The 20,280-nt window shown below is 47.8% G+C and overlaps 1 protein-coding gene across 1 annotated transcript in view; it reads right to left on the reverse strand.

Annotated features, from left to right (window-relative positions):
* The window catches only part of LOC143770104 (mannose-binding protein A-like), a 202,554-nt gene that overhangs the window by 74,682 nt on the left and 107,592 nt on the right, over positions 1–20,280 (reverse strand). Inside the window, exon 6 of the mRNA XM_077259368.1 lies at positions 2–88. Within this exon, the coding sequence (XP_077115483.1) occupies positions 2–88 (87 nt within the window). The remainder of the gene's footprint in view (position 1; positions 89–20,280) is intronic.

Consider the following 20,280-nt stretch of genomic DNA (forward strand, 5'->3'; position numbering starts at 1 on the left):
CCTTTTGTCCTTTTGGATATACTGAGCTGCAACTGATTCAACTGTGCTTCAAGTGATGCCAATTTGCTTTGGATATTTCTAACCAATTCTGTAAAAAAAAGATACATTTATAAGTCCATTTGTTTTTTACAAATACGGCTTGTAGTATTGTACAATGAAAAAACACAGCCACATTCCCAACTCCTTAGCCCATGTTAAAAGGTTGATTTCACTCTTGTTTCGAAGAGTGGTACGACCCCCAAGGGTGGTTTGCACGTTAATGACCGGGCCAATTTTTACAATTCTGACCACTGTCCCTTTATGAGGTTATAACTCTGGAACGCTTCAACGGATCTTGGCAATTCAGACACTGTTTTCTCGTGACATATTGTACTTCATGATAGTGGTAAAATTTCTTCGATATAACTTGCGTTTATTTGTGAAAAAAACGAATATTTGGCGAAAATTTTGAAAATTTCGCAATTTTCCAACTTTGAATTTTTATGCCCTTAAATCACAGACATATGTCACGCAAAATACTTAATAAGTAACATTTCCCACATGTCTACTTTACATCAGCACAATTTTGGAACCAAAATTTTTTTTTGTGACGGAGTTATAAGGGTTAAAAGTTGACCAGCAATTTCTCATTTTTACAACACCATTTTTTTTTAGGGACCACATCTCATTTGAAGTCATTTTAAGGGGTCTATATGATAGAAAATACCCAAGTGTGACACCATTCTAAAAACTGCACCCCTCAAGGTACTCAAAACCACTTTCAAAAAGTTTATTAACCCTTCAGGTGTTTCACAGAAATTTTTGGAATGTTTAAATAAAAATAAACATTTAACTTTTTTTCACACAAAATTTATTTCAGCTCCAATTTGTTTTATTTTACCAAGGGTAACAGGAGAAAATAGACCCCAAAATTTGTTGTACAATTTGTCCTGAGTACGCTGATACCCCATATGTGGGGGTAAACCACTGTTTGGGCGCATGGCAGAGCTCGGAAGGAAAGGAGCGCCATTTGACTTTTCAATGCAAAATTGACTGGAATTGAGATGGGACGCCATGTTGCATTTGGAGAGTCCCTGATGTGCCTAAACATTGAAACCCCCCACAAGTGACACCATTTTGGAAAGTAGACCCCTTAAGGAACTTATCTAGATGTGTGTTGAGCACTTTGACCCAACAAGTGCTTCACAGAAGTTTATAATGCAGAGCCGTAAAAATAAAAAATCATATTTTTTCACAAAAATGATTTTTTGCCCCCATTTTTTTATTTCCCAAAGGGTAAGAGAAGAAATTAGACCACAAAAGTTGTTGTGCAATTTGTCCTGAGTACGACGTTACCACATATGTGGGGGTAAACCACTGTTTGGGCGCATAGCAGAGCTCGGAAGGGAAGGAGCGCTATTTTACTTTTCAATGCAAAATTGACTGGAATTAAGATGGGATGCCATGTTGCGTTTGGAGAGCCCCTGATGTGCCTAAATATTAAAAAACCCCACAAGTGACACCATTTTGGAAAGTATACCCCCTAAGGAACTTATCTAGATGTGTTTTGATAGCTTTGAACCCCCAAGTGTTTCACTACAGTTTATAACGCAGAGCCGTGAAAATAAAAATTCTTTTTTTTTTCACAAAAATGATTTTTAGCCCCCAGTTTTGTATTTTCACAAGGGTATCAGGATAAATTGGACCCCAAAAGTTGTTGTCCAATTTGTCCTGAGTACGCTGATACCCCATATGTGGGGGGGAACCACTGTTTGGGCGCATGACAGAGCTCGGAAGGGAAGGAGCGCCATTTGGAATGCAGACTTAAATTGATTGGTCTGCAGGCGTCACGTTGCATTTGCAGAGCCCCTGATGTACCCAAACAGTACAAACCCCCCACAAGTGACCCCATATTGGAAACTAGACCCCCCAACGAACTTATCTAGATGTGTTGTGAGAACTTTGAACCCCCAAGTGTTTCACTACAGTTTATAACGCAGAGCCGTGAAAATAAAAATTCTTTTTTTTTTTCACAAAAATGATTTTTAGCCCCCAGTTTTGTATTTTCACAAGGGTATCAGGATAAATTGGACCTCAAAAGTTGTTGTCCAATTTGTCCTGAGTACGCTGATACCCCATATGTGGGGGGAACCACTGTTTGGGCGCATGACAGAGCTCGGAAGGGAAGGAGCGCCATTTGGAATGCAGACTTAAATGGATTGGTCTGCAGGCGTCACGTTGCATTTGCAGAGCCCCTGATGTACCCAAACAGTACAAACCCCCCACAAGTGACTCCATATCGGAAAATAGACCCCCCAAGGAACTTATCTAGATGTGATGTGAGAACTTTGAACCCCCAAGTGTTTCACTACAGTTTACAACGCAGAGCCGTGAAAATAAAAAATCTTTTTTTTCCCACAAAACTTATTTTTTGGCCCCCAGTTTTGTATTTTCCCAAGGGTAGCAGGAGAACTTGGACCCCAAAAGATGATGTCCAATTTGTCCTGAGTACGCTGATACCCCATATGTTGGGGTAAACCCCTGTTTGGGCACACGGGAGAGCTCTGAAGGGAAGGAGCACTGTTTTCCTTTTTCAACGCAGAATTGGCTGGAATTCAGATCGGATGCCATGTCCCGTTTGGAGAACCCCTGATGTGCCTAAACAGTGGAAACCCCCAATTATAACTGAAACCCTAATCCAAACACACCCCTTACCCTAATCCCAACAGTAACCCTAACCACTCCTCTAACCCAGACACACCCAACCCTATTCCCAACCGTAAATGTAATCCAAACCCTAACCCTATCTTTAGCCCCAACCCTAACTGTAGCCCTAACCCTAGCCCCAACCCTAGCCCCAACCCTAGCAATAACCCTAGCCCTAACACTAGCCCTAACCCTAGCCCTAACCCTAGCCCCAACCCTAGCCCCAAACCTAGCCCCAACCCTAGCCCTAACCCTAGCCCTAACCCTAGCCCCAACCCTAGCCCTAACCCTAACCCTAGCCCCAACCCTAGCCCCAACCCTAACTCTAGCCCTAACTCTAGCGCTAACTCTAGCCCTAACTCTAGCCCTAACTCTAGTCCTAACTCTAGTCCTAACTCTAGTCCTAACTCTAGTCCTAACTCTAGTCCTAACTCTAGCCCTAACTCTAGCCCTAACCCTAACCGGAAAATGGAAATAAATACATTTTTCAATTTTTTAACTTTTCCCCAACTAAGGGGGTGATGAAGGGGGGTTTGATTTACTTTTATAGCGGGTTTTTTAGCGGATTTTTATGATTGGCAGCCGTCACACACTGAAAGACGCTTTTCATTGCAAAAAATATTTTTTGCGTTACCACATTTTGAGAGCTGTAATTTTTCCATATTTGAGTCCACAGAGTCATGTGAGATCTTGTTTTTTGTGGGACGAGTTGACGTTTTTATTGGTAACATTTTCGGACACGTGACATTTTTTGATCACTTTTTATTCCGATTTTTGTGAGGCAGAATGATCAAAAACCAGCTATTCATGAATTTCTTTTGGGGGAGGCGTTTATACCGTTCCGCGTTTGGTAAAATTGATAAAGCAGTTTTATTCATCGGGTCAGTACGATTACAGCGATATCTCATTTATATCATTTTTTTTATGTTTTGGCGCTTTTATACGATAAAAACTATTTTATAGAAAAAATAATTATTTTGGTATCGCTTTATTCTCAGGACTATAACTTTTTTATTTTTTTGCTGATGATGCTGTATGGTGGCTCGTTTTTTGCGGGACAAGATGTCGTTTTCAGCGGTACCATGGTTATTTATATCAGTCTTTTTGATCGCGTGTTATTCCACTTTTTGTTCGGCGGTATGATAATAAAGCGTTGTTTTTTGCCACTTTTTTTTTTTTTTTTCTTACGGTGTTTACTGAAGGGGTTAACTAGTGGGGCAGTTTTATAGGTTGGGTCACTACGGATGCGGCGATACTAAATATGTGTACTTTTATTGTTTTTTTTATTTTATTTAGCAAAAGAAATGTATTTATGGGAATAATATATATATTTTTTTTCTTTATTTAGGATATTTTTTTTATTTATTTTTTTACACATGTGGGGAATTTTTTTTTAACTTTTTTACTTTGTCCCAGGGGGGGACATCACAGATCATTTATCTGGCAGTGTGCACAGCACTCTGCCAGATCTGCGATCTGCTGTGCAGGGCTGCAGGCTTACCAAGTGTCTGCTCTGAGCAGACACTCGGTAAGCCACCTCCCTCCCTGCAGGACCCAGATGCCGCGGCCATCTTGGATCCGGGACCTGCGGCGAGAAGGGAGGTAGGAGACCCTCGGAGCAACGCGATCACATCGCGTTGCTCCGGGGGTCTCAGGGAAGCCCGCAGGGAGCCCACTCCCTGCGCGATGCTTCCCTATACCGCCGGTACACCGCGATCATGTTTGATCGCGGTGTGCTGGGGGTTAATGTGCCGGGGGCGGTCCGTGACCGCTCCTGGCACATAGTGCCGGATGTCAGCTGCGATATGCAGCTGACACCCGGCCGCGATCGGCCGCGCTCCCCCCGTGAGCGCGGCCGATCGCGTATGACGTACTATCCCGTCGGTGGTCATACGGGCCCACCCCACCTCGACGGGATAGTACGTCAGATGTCAGAAAGGGGTTAAAAATAATGTAGGCCCTTCTAGGAGTTACATGACATTGCTATTGGTCGATATCCAGAAGGATCACCCCATCATTTTGTTTAACGAACCCCTTATTCTTGTCTCAATGACCCATACCCAAAAACGACAGACTCAGAACTTGGATAATAATTGGCCACAGTGGCCTTTATTATAAACATACAATAACAATAAAATAACGTAGGGAGGAGTCCTTGAAGCTCCAAACTGGTGCTTAACCATAATATAACTAGTGGACAGAACATACCATAAATTTACTCCCAGCCGTTACCACCCAGGCTCGGGAGCACCAAATACCCCGAAGGGTTAACCATGTCCACTTAAAAACTTGGGAATCCGGCCCACCATTGCCAAGATCCACCAGACCCGAAACCAAGATTTACACCACTGAAGAATCCGTACCCCGACGGATCACCCAGGCCAATTTATCACCAACTCCACGGACCCCTCCCACCGCCTCGAGCCACCATGACCCAAAACCACTAACCATAAAATAAAAGAATACAAAACACAAAAAACAGGGTGGGAGGGCGGGATCTTCCAGGAGATTCCAGAGCGGGAACTGGTAAGCTCCACCCCCCGGCTACCTTATATCCCCCTCCTCATGCTTACAACCCCCCACCCCTAATTAACCCCTACATCCTCAGCCCTTCTGCTCCCAAACCCCTGTCATGACGGCCTGCACGTACGCCGTCTGTGGGGGGAGGGGACGGCTCGCTCCGGCCTACTCTTGACATTGCTATTGGTCGATATCCAGAAGGATCACCGCTTCATTTTGTTTAACGAACCCCTTATTCTTGTCTCAATGACCCATACCCAAAAAACGACAGACTCAGAACTTGGATAATAATTGGCCACAGTGGCCTTTATTATAAACATACAATAACAATAAAATAACGTAGGGAGGAGTCCTTGAAGTTCCAAACTGGTGGTTAACCATAATATAACTAGTGGACAGAACATACCATAAATTTACTCCTAGCCGTTACCACCCAGGCTCGGGAGCACCAAATACCCCGAAGGGTTAACCATGTCCACTTAAAAACTTGGGAATCCGGCCCACCGTTGCCAAGATCCCCCCCCCCGAACCACCAGACCCGAAACCAAGATTTACACCACTGAAGAATCCGTACCCCGATGGATCCCCCAGGCCAATTTATCGCCAACTCCAAGGACCCCTCCCACCACCACAACGAGGGTAATACCCGAGACCCCCCCCACACTTCAGCGCTATGGCCCTTTTGATACCATTCTGCAAACCTAGGGCCCATAGATCGATGCCCACCGCATTCAGGTGAACACCATCACCAAGGAGAAACTCCTCCCCGCCCTTTTCCAGCTCAAAGTGACGGACAAACAAACCTCCATTCCTAACCACAAAACTAGAAACCGCCCGATTAACCTTGATTCTGGTCTTATTGACCTTTTCCACGGATCTTGCATGCCGCCAACATCTCCTTGGGACAATATCCGACCACACCACAAGTAGATCCGGGAAAGACACCCATAACCTGAGGAGGTCATGTTTAATATCCCGGATCAGCTCCCGACAGGGGCGTATCCCCAAATCATTTCCTCCCACGTGCAACACCAAAATGTCAGGAGGCCTGTCCAACCGAGCGCCATTATGCACCTCGCGCAAAACCCCGTTCCATCCCAGTCCCCGAAAACCCAACCACCTGACCGTGGCCACGTCCTTGGAAAACCCGAGTTGGCGTCCGTCCCGCCGCACATCCGCACATCTCGCTCCCCAATACACGTATGAATGGCCGACGATCCAAACCAACCGGGGATGATGACCTGGAAAAACACAAACAACTTAGATTCCAACCACTTATTCTTTTTTACAAATACAACAACAACGAGGACCCCTCCCCTTTAATTAACGGGGTCTAACATAACTCCTGTAACGCCCCGACTCCCATCTCCCAATCCTCCGCACAACCTCAGGTGCCAAACCTCCCATAGCTGCCTCTGTCGCAGCCCCAATACGGAAGGAATGAGCCGCAAAACGGGAAGCATCCAGCCCCATACCCGAGAATGCCCGCCTAAAAACTGCCACAAACTGAAATTTAGACAAAAAGGAACCATCCTCATGACACAACAAAGGTCCAGCCCTAGAAGGCTGAAAACTGTTAAAAACTTGCCAACAACTAACGGGACACATGAGCGAACCCACAACGGCACCAAACATTACCTGTTTTCCTCTACCCTCCTGATCCGTCTTCGACCTTCGCAACCAAAACTGTAAACCACCCTCAGTAAGCACCACATCCTTAGCCAAAAGCCCCCCTGGCTTGTACGTGTTAGGAGACACAACCTCCCCAACCCGCAAAGCGCCAAAAAAGGCCAGGGAAAATGCCAACCGGAAAAGAGCCACCTCAAAGACGGATACACAGATCTCACTTAACAACGCACCAACCCTCTCCAGCAGGCTAAAAGAAACCGGACGCCTCCGATCACCCATTCCCGCATTCCTTCTAAAACCTTTTAACGCCTGCCTAACCAGAAACAACTTTGTCAAATCCCGTAATCCCCTAATCTGAAAACCAAAAGCCAACGCTGACCGAATTCTCTCCACCTTTGACATTGACCACCCTTCATCAGCACCACGTCTCAACCACAACAACAAGGCCCCCACATGATCATCACACACGTCAGCTACCCTGCAAGACACCAACCAGGACTCCCAGTCACACCATACCGAACGGTAAGCCGCCCATGTGCTGGGTGCCAAAGATGCATGAATCAAAGGTCCTGCAGCCCGGATACCACGCTCCAAAGTTCCTGGGGGCATTGGAGCCCCACCTCGTCCGCATCCGGGGCCAAAGCACGAAAACGATCCCACTGGAATCGAGACAAAGAGTCAGCAATGGAATTCTCAACCCCAGGCACATGAGACGCCGTAACATATGCATTAATCGACATACAGAACAACACCAACTGACGTAAACCTGGATAACTGGCGGAGAAGATGCCGTTAAACTGTTGATGATGCAAACCACTGCCATGTTATCACAGTTAAAACGAACCCTGCAATTGCGCAAATCCTCTTTCCACAAATAAACGGCAACCAATATAGGAAAAATCTCCAATAACGTCACGTTTTTTACCAACCCTGCGCCGAACCAGTCATCAGGCCACCTGGAAGCACACCACCGACCACCAAAAAAGGCACCAAAACCAACGCCCCCTGAGGTGTCCGTGAACAAATCCAAGTCGGAGTTGCCCACCACTTCTTCCATCAGCAGTGAGCGACCATTGTATTGCGCCAAAAAACTGTCCCACACCTCCAAATCAGCTTTGTGCTCACTAGACAATCGGACAAAATGATGGGGAGCCTTAACCCCTGCCGTAGCACCTGCCAACCTGTGAGAAAAAACCCTCCCCATAGGGATGATTCTACACGCAAAGTTCAGCTTGCCGAGAAGAGATTGAACCTCACGCAAAGGCAACTTTTTTAAACGACGCGCCTGAGCCACCTCGCATCTTAAACCAACTACTTTTTCCGCAGGTAACCGAAACTCCCATTCCACTGAATCAATAACAATACCCAAAAAAGAAATACACGTACTGGGCCCCTCGGTTTTCCCGGGCGCCAACGGAACGCCGAACCGTTCAGCCACCCAAAAAATTGTCTGTAAAGCCACTTCACAACAGCCCGACTGAGCAGGCCCGATGCATAAAAAGTCATCGAGATAATGTATCACCGAATCCAAACCCGACACATCATGGACAACCCACTCAAGAAAGGAACTAAAAGCCTCAAAATATGTGCACGACAGCGAACAACCCATCGGCAAACATCTATCAACGTAAAAACCCTGGTCCCAATAACAACCCAACAATCTAAAACTCTCCGGATGAACGGGAAGTAACCGAAAAGCCGACTCTATATTAGTCTTGACCAACAACGCGCCCCTGCCGCAGCTACGCACTAAACGTGTCGCCTCATCAAAAGACGTATAAACAACGGAGCAAAGCTCCGGATCTATCCCGTCATTCACCGACCGCCCCCTAGGGTACGACAAATGGTGAATTAGCCTAAATTTGTTAGGCTCCTTCTTCGGAACGACACCCAACGGTGACACGACCAAATCTTCGATGGGAGGAGTGGGGAAAGGACCAGACATCCTCCCCAATGATACCTCCTTGCACAACTTTTCGGACACAACTGCCGCGTGCAAAACTGCAGACCTCAAATTCCTCAAAACTTGTGGAATGCCAAAAGGAGGGGCGGGTATCCGAAAACCATCACGAAACCCCAAAAACAACAACTCCGCTTTCTGCCTATCAGGAAACCTATTTAGATAGGGGACCATCGCGTCCAGCCTCACCGGCGTCGCCCCCTTTTGAATTGCCATCGGGCTTTCCTTTTTTCTTGAAGCACTTAGCGGCGCCATGGGATGTTCCGCTACAATGAGAGCACGCGTGCTTGAATTTACAAGTTGCCCCGAATTTGCACTGGCCGTCATTAAACTGCCAACACAAACCGTGCTTCTGTCCCCCTGATTGCCCATTTATTGCCCAAAAAAAAAATATATTCAAAGCCAAAACTTCATAAAATGTAGATTTTATTTAAAATAATGAAACCAGACCACAGTTACACACATATATTATTTATCAGAGAATATGAAAAATATATATAAAATTAATGGACAAGAAAACCTATTTTTACATTTAATATATAAATAAAATCAAATAAAATCCAAATGGTGCATGTGCACATCCTGATAACAGGATTTTGTATACACATTCTAGTGCCTTTCAGTCTGTTATTCTCTGTCCCCTGCCACATTTGGATTTTATTTGATTTTATTTATATATTAAATGTAAAAATAGGTTTTCTTGTCCATTAATTTTATATATATTTTTCATATTCTCTGATAAATAATATATGTGTGTAACTGTGGTCTGGTTTCATTATTTTAAATAAAATCTACATTTTATGAAGTTTTGGCTTTGAATATATTTTTTTTTTGGGCAATATATGAATAATATGTATTCTTAGTCTTTTTTATTCTATATTATTGTGGTATTTCTTTTCTATATAGGTATTACCCCTGATTGCCCAGCCTGACTTCCTGATCCAGAAGAACTTCCTTGCCCTGCAGATTGGCCGGCACTTCCGGCCCCACCTGGAAAGGAATGACCAAATTTCGTCGGCGCCATTACCCGCAACCACAAACTGATGTCCTTTTGATCCCACCAGATCGCCGGACGAACCGCCTTCCGCTGCCTAAACTGTTCGTCGTACCGGAGCCAGGCCTGGCCCCCGTACTCCCTATGTGCCTCGCCTATGGAATCCATGTAACAGAATAGAGCGGAACAATTCTCGGGCGCCTTTTCACCAATTACGCTCGCCAAAATCGCAAACGCCTGCAACCAGTTCACAAACGTCTGCGGGATGAGGCGCCACCTCCGCTTTTCCTCATCCTCTTTCTTACTATCCTCCTTTTTGTTTTTATCCAAATTAAATTTTTCCAGCGGGAGAAGCGAAAAAATCTCCACATATTCGTCTTTCCATATCTTCTCCCTCACTTCCTTCTTTAAATGAGCCCCCAGCGGCCCCTCAAAACAGACATAAACCTCACCTTGCGCTTTATCGTCCAAACGAATCCCGCCTTCCTTCTCCTTCTCAGTCTGCACTGACACCGACACAGGTTCAGATGACCTACCGGGCGCTAGGGCACCAACTCCTGACACCCCCAAACCCAAATCCGTAGGACCAACCCATGCGGCCAGAGGGGACGGCACCGCCCTAACCCCTCCCAAACGTGTAAGCAACTCACAGACACAAGACAACAACTCACCCACCCCATCGTTCCCTGAAGCCGACCGACTCCCTGCTTGCTCCCCCAAAACCGCCGCCCCACTCGCCTGACTAACCCCCACCGCCGGGGAAAAAGATAACGCCGATAACAAAACAGACATAGAGTTCTGCTCACCAGGCTGCAGGGGAGCCGGGGTCCCCCCAGCCGCAGACATCCCGCTCGTCCAGCTGTCATCTCCTCCCGATCGGATCTGTGGAACCCTGCGAGACTGCGCTTCAACGCGTGATGGAAGGCGTGAAGATCCGGCCCCGTCCTGGCCCGCCACTAGCGATCCAGATGCAGCCTGAGAGGAAAGGACACCCGGCGCAGGCCCACCGTAGGATGCAGGCTCCTCAGACCCCCGACCACGGCTCCTTCCGGATTCAGTCGACGACCCTGGCGATGATCCAGGCTCACATGATGGGCTCAGCAGCCCCGAGGGCACGGCGGCGCTGCCTGCCACAGCGGTACTGGCTCTCCCACACTGTCTTGATGCAGATAAAGGAGCAGGCCGCCCGGCTTGAGCTGCAGCCCGGCGCCCCCCCGTGACGTCACTGGCACTCCGAGCTCCAGCGCGTGAAGTCCCCGCCCCCCGTGTGAAGGAGGAAGCAGGCCTCTCCACCGCCGCAGGCCCCAGCGCGGCAGGCGGATTCCTCCCGGACCGGGCCCTGCTGGGACGTGTGGAAGCGGGCACTCGGTCCGGAGGGTCCCTGGAGGGGCTCCTACGCCTGCGCTGGGGACGGGGAGTATCTGGGGACAGCCGCTCTGGAGGCCGTCTGCGCCGAGAGCACCGCTCACCGCCCGACGCCGCCTGTACTCCCCCGCTGCTGCTGCCCAGTATACCGGCCACCTGGGACTCCAACCAGCCCGGAGGCTGATGCTCTGCCGCTGCCCGCAGCTGCTGCAGCACGCTGTCTATGCCCGACATGCTGGATGTTCTCTTCCTGGGGATTCCAGAGCGGGAACTGGTAAGCTCCACCCCCCGGCTACCTTATATCCCCCTCCTCATGCTTACAACCCCCCACCCCTAATTAACCCCTACATCCTCAGCCCTTCTGCTCCCAAACCCCTGTCATGACGGCCTGCACGTACGCCGTCTGTGGGGGGAGGGGACGGCTCGCTCCGGCCTGCTCTGTATGGTTCCCCACTCAGAAATGGCAGAATAAAAGCAGGCATACAGTCATACATGAATGTCAGTTGAACAACTTTACTTGCAAGGCAGCAATGAATTTGTTGGTTACTGAGTCTTTCATAAGGGAACATGGTTGGTGGTTAACAAATCTTTATTTTCATATAGTAGTCAACTGACACTTGTGACTATTTGTTCTTACAACAATCTAATTGTATTTGGGACACTTTACTTGTACTTGCAATAGTCAACTAACAATCTTACATACAGTTGGGTGAAAAAGTGATTGTCCTCTTCCTGATTTCCTATTAATTTGCTTGTTTGGAATACTTAAATGTTTCAGATCACCAAATAAATGTACACAAGTAAAGACAAAATGTAGTTTTTAAATGAAGGTCTTTATCAGTAACGTGAAAAGAAAACTAAATCTACAGGGCCCTGTGTGAAACAGTGCCACCCTTGGCAGCAACAACTGCAATCAAGCGTTTGCGATAACTGGCAATGAGTCTTTTACAATGTTCTGGAGGATTTTGGACCACACATATTTGCAGAATTGTAGTAATTCAGCCACATTGAAGGGTTTCTGAGCATTAACCGCCTTTTAAAGGTGATGCCAGGGCATCTCAATCAAATTAAGTTCAGGACTTTAACTAGGCCACTCCAAAATCTTCTTTTTGCTTTTCTTAAGGCATTCAGAGATGGACTTGTGTTATGACCCCAATGGCGAGGGTCTCAGAGGAACGTGGAAGTCTGCAGAATACAAAAATCCAGCTCATAGGGCAGTGGTAACTGGGTTGACCATATATCTACTCCTAACGCCAACACTAGAAGTAGCCGGGGATCATTCCTACGTTGATTCTAGATGACACGCGCCAGCCGGAGAATCTAGCTACCCCTAGTAGAGGAAAACAAAGACCTTTCTTGCCTCCAGAGAAGGGGACCCCAAAGCTGGATAGAAGCCCCCCACAAATAATGACGGTGAGGTAAGAGGAAATGACAAACACAGAAATGAATCAGGTTTAGCACAGAGAGGCCCGCTTACTGATAGCAGAATAAAGAAAGGTAACTTATATGGTCAACAAAAACCCTATCAAAATCCACACTGGAAATTCAAGAACCCCCGAACCGTCTAACGGTCCGGGGGGAGAACACCAGCCCCCCTAGAGCTTCCAGCAAAGGTCAGGATATTGATTTGGAACAAGCTGGACAAAAATACTAAACCAAAACAAATAGCAAAAAGCAAAAGGCAGACTTAGCTGATATAACTGGAACCAGGATCAGTAGACAAGAGCACAGCAGACTAGCTCTGATAACTACGTTGCCAGGCATTGAACTGAAGGTCCAGGGAGCTTATATAGCAACACCCCTAACTAACGACCCAGGTGCGGATAAAAGGAATGACAGAAAAACCAGAGTCAAAAAACTAGTAACCACTAGAGGGAGCAAAAAGCAAATTCACAACAGTACCCCCCCCTTAGTGAGGGGTCACCGAACCCTCACCACGACCACCAGGGCGATCAGGACGAGCGGCATGAAAGGCCCGAACTAAATCGGCCGCATGAACATCAGAGGCGACCACCCAGGAATTATCCTCCTGACCATAGCCCTTCCACTTGACCAGGTACTGAAGCCTCCGCCTGGAGAGGCGAGAATCCAAGATCTTCTCCACCACGTACTCCAACTCGCCCTCAACCAACACCGGAGCAGGAGGCTCAGCAGAAGGAACTACAGGCACAATGTACCGCCGCAACAAGGACCTATGAAATACATTGTGAATAGCAAACGACACAGGAAGATCCAGACGAAAAGATACAGGATTAAGGATTTCCAATATCTTGTAAGGCCCAATAAAACGAGGTTTAAATTTGGGAGAGGAGACCTTCATAGGAACAAAGCGGGAAGAAAGCCATACCAAATCCCCAACGCGTAGTCGGGGACCCACACCGCGGCGGCGGTTGGCAAAGCGCTGAGCCTTCTCTTGTGACAACTTCAAGTTGTCCACCACATGATTCCAGATCTGCTGCAACCTATCCACCACAGAATCCACCCCAGGACAGTCAGAAGGCTCCACATGACCCGAAGAAAAGCGAGGATGGAAACCAGAGTTGCAGAAAAAAGGCGAAACCAAGGTGGCGGAACTAGCCTGATTATTAAGGGCAAACTCAGCCAACGGCAAGAATGTCACCCAATCGTCCTGATCAGCAGAGACAAAACACCTCAAATAAGCCTCCAAAGTCTGATTGGTTCGCTCCGTCTGTCCATTAGTCTGAGGATGGAAAGCAGACGAAAACGACAAATCAATGCCCATCCTACTACAAAAGGATCGCCAGAACCTGGAAACGAACTGGGATCCTCTGTCTGACACAATATTCTCAGGGATGCCGTGCAAACGAACCACGTTCTGGAAAAACACAGGAACCAGATCGGAAGAGGAAGGCAGCTTAGGCAAAGGAACCAAATGGACCATCTTGGAGAAGCGATCACATATCACCCAGATAACGGACATGCCCTGAGATAGCGGAAGATCAGAAATGAAATCCATGGAGATATGTGTCCAAGGTCTCTTCGGGACAGGCAAGGGCAAGAGCAAACCGCTGGCACGAGAACAGCAAGGCTTAGCTCGAGCACAAGTCCCACAGGACTGCACAAATGACCGCACATCCCTTGACAAGGAAGGCCACCAAAAGGACCTGGCCACCAGATCTCTGGTGCCAAAAATTCCCGGGTGACCTGCCAACACCGAGGAATGAACCTCGGAAATTACTCTGCTGGTCCACTTATCCGGGACAAACAGTCTGTCAGGTGGACAAGACTCAGGCCTATCAGCCTGAAATCTCTTCAACACACGTCGCAGATCCGGAGAAATAGCTGACAAGATAACTCCATCTTTAAGAATACCAACAGGATCAGCGACTCCAGGAGCATCAGGCACAAAGCTCCTAGAAAGAGCATCGGCCTTCACATTCTTTGAACCTGGTAAATACGAGACAACAAAATCAAAGCGGGAGAAAAACAATGACCAGCGGGCCTGTCTCGGATTAAGGCGTTTAGCAGACTCGAGATACATCAGATTTTTGTGATCAGTCAAGACCACCACACGATGCTTAGCACCCTCGAGCCAATGACGCCACTCCTCAAATGCCCATTTCATGGCCAACAACTCCCGATTGCCCACATCATAATTTCGCTCGGCAGGCGAAAACTTCCTAGAGAAAAAGGCACAAGGTTTCATAACAGAGCAACCAGGGCCTCTCTGCGACAAAACGGCCCCTGCCCCAATCTCCGAAGCATCCACCTCAACCTGAAAGGGAAGTGAGACGTCAGGCTGGCACAAAACAGGCGCCGAAGTAAACCGGCGTTTCAACTCCTGGAAAGCCTCCACGGCAGCAGGAGCCCAGTTAGCTACATCGGAGCCCTTCTTGGTCATATTCGTCAAAGGTTTCACAATGCTAGAAAAATTAGCAATAAAACGACGGTAGAAGTTAGCGAAGCCCAAGAACTTCTGAAGACTCTTAACTGACGAGGGCTGAGTCCAATCAAGAATAGCTCGGACCTTGACTGGGTCCATCTCCACAGCAGAAGGGGAAAAAATGAACCCCAAAAAGGGAACCTTCTGTACACCAAAGAGACACTTTGAGCCCTTGACAAACAAAGAATTTTCACGCAAAATTTTAAAGACCAACCTGACCTGCTCCACATGCGAATCCCAATTATCAGAAAAAACCAAAATATCATCCAGATAAACAATCAAAAATTTATCCAGATACTTCCGGAAAATGTCATGCATAAAGGACTGAAAAACTGAAGGCGCATTGGAGAGCCCAAAAGGCATCACCAAGTACTCAAAATGACCTTCGGGCGTATTGAATGCGGTTTTCCATTCATCACCTTGCTTAATGCGCACAAGGTTGTACGCACCACGAAGGTCTATCTTGGTGAACCACTTGGCACCCTTAATCCGGGCAAACAAGTCAGACAACAGCGGTAAAGGATACTGAAATTTGACAGTGATCTTATTTAAAAGCCGATAATCAATACAAGGTCTCAAAGATCCGTCCTTTTTTGCCACAAAAAAGAATCCCGCACCAAGAGGGGAAGAAGACGGACGAATATGTCCTTTCTCCAGAGACTCCTTGATATATGAACGCATAGTGGTATGTTCAGGTACCGACAGATTAAACAGTCTTCCCTTAGGAAACTTACTGCCTGGGATCAAATCTATAGCACAGTCACAGTCCCTATGAGGAGGCAGTGCACTGGACTCAGACTCACTGAAGACATCCTGATAATCAGACAAATACTCCGGAACTTCCGAAGGCGTAGAAGAAGCAATAGACACAGGCAGGGAATCCCCATGAATACCACGACAGCCCCAACTTGAGACTGACATAGCCTTCCAGTCCAGGACTGGATTATGGGTCTGTAACCATGGCAGCCCTAAAACAACCAAATCATGCATTTTATGTAAAACCAGGAAACGTATCACCTCGCGGTGTTCAGGAGTCATGCACATGGTAACCTGTGTCCAATACTGCGGTTTATTTGCTGCCAATGGTGTAGCATCAATACCCCTAAGAGGAATAGGATTTTCTAATGGTTCAAGAGTAAACCCACAGCGCTTAGCAAATGAGAGATCCATGAGACTCAGGGCAGCACCTGAATCTACAAACGCCATGACAGGATAAGATGACAGTGAGCAAATCAAAGTTACAGACAGAATAAATTTAGGTTGCAAATTACCAACGGTGACAGGACTAACAACCTTAGCTATACGTTTAGAGCATGCTGAGATAACATGTGTAGAATCACCACAGTAGTAGCACAAGCCATTCCGGCGTCTATGAATTTTCCGCTCATTTCTAGTCAGGATTCTATCACATTGCATTAAATCAGGTGTCTGTTCAGACAACACCATGAGGGAATTTGCGGTTTTTCTATCACATTGCACCGAATTAGGTGTCTGTTCAGACAACACCATGAGGGAATTTGCGGTTTTGCGCTCCCGCAACCGCCGGTCAATTTGAATAGCCAGTGCCATAGTATCATTCAGACCTGTGGGAATGGGAAAACCCACCATAACATTCTTAATGGCTTCAGAAAGGCCATTTCTAAAATTAGCGGTCAGTGCACACTCGTTCCAATGTGTCAGCACGGACCATTTCCGAAATTTTTGGCAATACACTTCAGCCTCGTCCTGCCCCTGAGACATAGCCAGCAAGGCCTTTTCTGCCTGAATCTCAAGATTGGGTTCCTCATAAAGTAAACCGAGCGCCAGAAAAAACGCATCAAGATCAGCCAATGCCGGATCTCCTGGCGCCAGCGAAAAAGCCCAATCCTGAGGGTCGCCCCGTAAGAACGAAATAACAATTTTTACTTGCTGAGCAGAATCTCCAGATGAACAGGGTCTCAGGGACAAAAACAATTTACAATTATTCACGAAATTCCTAAACTTAAACCTGTCTCCGGAAAACAGTTCAGGAATCGGTATTTTAGGTTCTGACCTAGGATTTCTGATAACATAGTCTTGTATGCCCTGCACACGAGTAGCCAGCTGGTCCACACTTGTAATCAAGGTCTGGACATTCATGTCTGCAGCAAGCATAGCCACTCTGAGGTAAAGGGGAAGGAGAAAAAAAAAACTCAGAATCTTCTTTCTTATAATCCCTCTTCTGCAATGCATTAAACATTTAATACGGGCCTGGCAAACTGTTATGACCCCAATGGCGAGGGTCTCAGAGGAACGTGGAAGTCTGCAGAATACAAAAATCCAGCTCATAGGGCAGTGGTAACTGGGTTGACCATATATCTACTCCTAACGCCAACACTAGAAGTAGCCGGGGATCATTCCTACGTTGATTCTAGATGACACGCGCCAGCCGGAGAATCTAGCTACCCCTAGTAGAGGAAAACAAAGACCTTTCTTGCCTCCAGAGAAGGGGACCCCAAAGCTGGATAGAAGCCCCCCACAAATAATGACGGTGAGGTAAGAGGAAATGACAAACACAGAAATGAATCAGGTTTAGCACAGAGAGGCCCGCTTACTGATAGCAGAATAAAGAAAGGTAACTTATATGGTCAACAAAAACCCTATCAAAATCCACACTGGAAATTCAAGAACCCCCGAACCGTCTAACGGTCCGGGGGGAGAACACCAGCCCCCCTAGAGCTTCCAGCAAAGGTCAGGATATTGATTTGGAACAAGCTGGACAAAAATACTAAACCAAAACAAATAGCAAAAAGCAAAAGGCAGACTTAGCTGATATAACTGGAACCAGGATCAGTAGACAAGAGCACAGCAGACTAGCTCTGATAACTACGTTGCCAGGCATTGAACTGAAGGTCCAGGGAGCTTATATAGCAACACCCCTAACTAACGACCCAGGTGCGGATAAAAGGAATGACAGAAAAACCAGAGTCAAAAAACTAGTAACCACTAGAGGGAGCAAAAAGCAAATTCACAACAGACTTGATGCTGTTTTTTGTATCATTGTCCTGCTGCATAAGCTAAGTGCACTTCAGCTTGAGGTCAGAAACAGATGGCTGGACATTTTCCTTCAGAATGTTTTTTCTAGACAGCAGAATTCATAGTTCCGTCTAACAGAACAAGTCTTCCAGGTCCAGAAGCAACAAAACAACCCCGCACCATCACACTACACCATCATATTTTACTGTTGGTATGATGTTCCTTTTCTGAAATGTTGTATTATTTCTACATCAGATGTAATGGGATATACTATACACCTACCAAAAAGTTCAACTTTTGTCTCGTCAGTCCACAGAATATTCTCTCAAAACTGAGACAAGCCTTTATGTTTTTACTAGATGGCAGCCCGATTCTAAAGAATCGGGAGTCTAGAATCCATATATACTTTATTTATTCAAATGTAAGAATAATACAATTAATAAATAATAGTAAGAAAGAACAAAAAATGGCTGCACTCACCAGCTCTTGACAATTCTTGACAGTACGGCACATTTCTGATTGGTCGCTCGCGGCAGGCGGCAACCAATCAGAAAAGTGACACGCACCACGAAGGCATATATCTTTGTCCACCCTGAGCGGGTGTAGGATGCTGGTGACGTCACTTATCTCCGGACATTATCTCCGGACAAAGCCACGGAAGTTGGCACAAATTGCCGGAAGTAGTATTCTAGGCAATTATATATTAGATTTTAATGTTATCAGTGTTTACCTTTGAACGTTTATATTGTATTGTCCTGTCACCAGCCATGTGTACGATTATCGGCCGAAAGCCTCTCTGGAACCAATAATCACCCCATGTAAAGGTATCTTTATAAGTTAAAGATTCAGAATACTATGACTTTTATCATATCCTGAACAGTCAAGTTTTTTATGAACCGTTAAGGTTTTCTGGTTGAAGTAAAAAAAACTCTGAGTGTTTACAGTTTGAAACCATAAAATGTTGAAAAATTATGTCATTCTTGAGTATATCACTCAATGGTGCTCATAAACGTGTCAAATTTGATCTATAATATACTTTAATATACGTTACTTTAATCTTTAATATACTTAAGAACAGGGCCCCAGACATCACACAGGGGGTCTGAAACACCGCACAGTGGTCCAAAATATCGCTGTGCTCTGCCTGGGGCCCCATATGCTGCCTGGGGCCCCTGTGCTCTGCCTGGGGCCCCATATGCTGCCTGGGGCCCCTGTGCTCTGCCTGGGGCCCCTGTGCTCTGCCTGGGGCCCCATGTTCTGCCTGGGGCCCCTGTGCTCTGCCTGGGGCCACTGTGCTCTGCCTGGGGCCCCATATGCTGCCTGGGGCCCCTGTGCTCTGCCTGGGGCCCCATATGCTGCCTGGGGCCCCTGTGCTCTGCCTGGGGCCCCATAGGCTGCCTGGGGCCCCTGTGCTCTACCTGGGACCACTGTGCTCTGCCTGGGGCCCCATATGCTGCCTGGGGCCCCTGTGCTCTGCCTGGGGCCCCTGTGCTCTGCCTGGGGCCCCATGTTCTGCCTGGGGCCACTGTGCTCTGCCTGGGGCCCCATAGGCTGCCTGGGGCCCCTGTGCTCTGCCTGGGACCACTGTGCTCTGCCTGGGGCCCCATATGCTGCCTGGGGCCCCTGTGCTCTGCCTGGGGCCACTGTGCTCTGCCTGGGGCCCCATATGCTGCCTGGGGCCCCTGTGCGCTTCCTGGGGCCCCATATGCTGCCTGGGGCCCCTGTGCTCTGCCTGGGGCCCCTGTGCTCTGCCTGGGGCCCCATGCTCTGCCTGGGGCCCCATATGCTGCCTGGGGCCACTGTGCTCTGCCTGGGGCCCCATATGCTGCCTGGGGCCCCTGTGCTCTGCCTGGGGCCCCATATGCTGCCTGGGGCCCCTGTGCTCTGCCTGGGGCCCCATATGCTGCCTGGGGCCCCATATGCTGCCTGGGGCCCCTGTGCTCTGCCTGGGGCCCCTGTGCTCTGCCTGGGGCCCCATGTTCTGCCTGGGGCCCCTGTGCTCTGCCTGGGGCCACTGTGCTCTGCCTGGGGCCCCTGTGCTCTGCCTGGGGCCCCTGTGCTCTGCCTGGGGCCCCATATGCTGCCTGGGGCCCCTGTGCTCTGCCTGGGGCCCCTGTGCTCTGCCTGGGGCCCCATGTTCTGCCTGGGGCCCCTGTGCTCTGCCTGGGGCCACTGTGCTCTGCCTGGGGCCCCATATGCTGCCTGGGGCCCCTGTGCTCTGCCTGGGGC

Source organism: Ranitomeya variabilis, chromosome 4 (assembly GCF_051348905.1).
Source record: "Ranitomeya variabilis isolate aRanVar5 chromosome 4, aRanVar5.hap1, whole genome shotgun sequence".
NCBI classification, from domain to species: Eukaryota; Metazoa; Chordata; class Amphibia; order Anura; family Dendrobatidae; genus Ranitomeya; species Ranitomeya variabilis.